Source organism: Entamoeba invadens (assembly GCF_000330505.1).
Source record: "Entamoeba invadens IP1 unplaced genomic scaffold scaff_1105074725099, whole genome shotgun sequence".
Taxonomy (NCBI): Eukaryota; Evosea; order Mastigamoebida; family Endamoebidae; genus Entamoeba; species Entamoeba invadens.
The window spans coordinates 324746-326234 of record NW_004191622.1 but is presented as its reverse complement, the minus strand read 5'-3'; the positions used below and the strand labels follow the sequence as shown (position 1 = coordinate 326234).

The following is a 1489-nucleotide window of genomic DNA, read 5'->3' as shown; positions in this document are numbered from 1 at the left end:
AAATTTTAAAAATTTTGATTTTGAAAAACACGAATTTACAACGTACGTTTTTGTTATTACTTATTCGCCTTATTTATCAGAAATTCCCGACTATGATATACTCAGACACTTACCACAAAATGTCCACATATTTGTCAATTTTATTTCAAAAGAGACAGAAAGTCTCCCATATATCACACAGGAGTACATGAATTATTCATTTGGTGATAATGTAAGTTCTGAATTCGTTTATGTTCTTTCTGATTTTGGGGGTGGTGCGAACGAACTAGAAAACATCATGTCAAAGTGTCTGCAAACCAAATTAGAAATTAGTAATCCTTGGATCCAAGAATATGGCTTTATGGTCAAACAAACAATTGAAGTTCCCGATATCTGCTTTGATTTGTCAAATAGCGAATTGATACAAGAAATTACACTGAAAAACGTGAATGCTAAACACGTTGTTCTTCCTATAAGAGTCAAAAAGATCGCAATAGAAAATGTCGAAGGAGAAATAGTGATGGAGAAATGCACACCACATGCTATTCGAGTTTGTGGGTATACTGGGAAACAACTTGTTTTAAATGATGAAAAATTGAGTGTTGTGGAATATAGAGACGTATTAAACGGTGTCAATTTTATTCACAACAACATGTTGTATAGTGACAAATACGTCATCGACTTGGATAAAATTAAGAGCATTGATATTGATAGATTACCAACTGTAAAATGCGTCGTTTTTATAAAGAACAATAAAACACTTTTTGAAGGAAATCTGTCGGCTGTACATTTCAGAGAAGACTCTCTTAGTATCGAAAACCTTGCAAATGACATCGACATTACAGAGTTCGGTGTTAACTCCTTTAGTGTTTTTAAAACTTCAAATACACCAAATATGGTATTGGGAAATGTCTGTTTTCTTACTATTATGAAAGGAGAGTTTAATTCAATTTATATCGGTGACTGTCAAACAATTACTTTAAGACAGACGAATATTAAAAAACTTGATATTAATGTATGTAATACTTTCACTTACAAAAGCTCTAAAATCACAACCGTGAAGGGTAAGAAAATCGAGTCTATTAATGGCACAAAAAAGGCGATTAAAAATTGGGAAATTGAGAATTCAAGTGGAATTAACAACTTAAAGGAAGTGAATAATTAATTGTTACGAAAAATAATATTTCTTAGATTTAGGTCATTTGAGTGTTAAACAACATCGAAAATAGAAATTAACAAATTTGATATAAAAAACAAGCAAAAAAGAACAAAAATTACAACAAAAATATAGGATAATTGTTTATAAAAACAAAAATAAATAATAAAAGCCGCATATCGGATAAGTTGAACTTGATAAATAATGTTTAACAAAATCAATAAATAACAACAATGACAAGTAAAACAGTGTAAAATTGGTGTTCATCGAATTAACGCAAATTTAAAAAAAATATGTTAATATTAAGAAATATCAAGAGAAAGTAAATATACATATTAAACAGACAAAAATTGT

At 29.3% G+C, this 1489-nt stretch overlaps 1 protein-coding gene across 1 annotated transcript; it reads left to right on the top strand.

Annotated features, from left to right (window-relative positions):
* Positions 1–187: 187 nt before the first annotated feature.
* Positions 188–1144, top strand: EIN_470920 (hypothetical protein; the record flags this gene model as incomplete). The annotated part of the gene is made up of 1 exon (XM_004183086.1): positions 188–1144. One exon carries the CDS (start codon positions 188–190, stop codon positions 1142–1144), a length of 957 nt encoding a protein of 318 aa, XP_004183134.1.
* Positions 1145–1489: the final 345 nt, after the last annotated feature.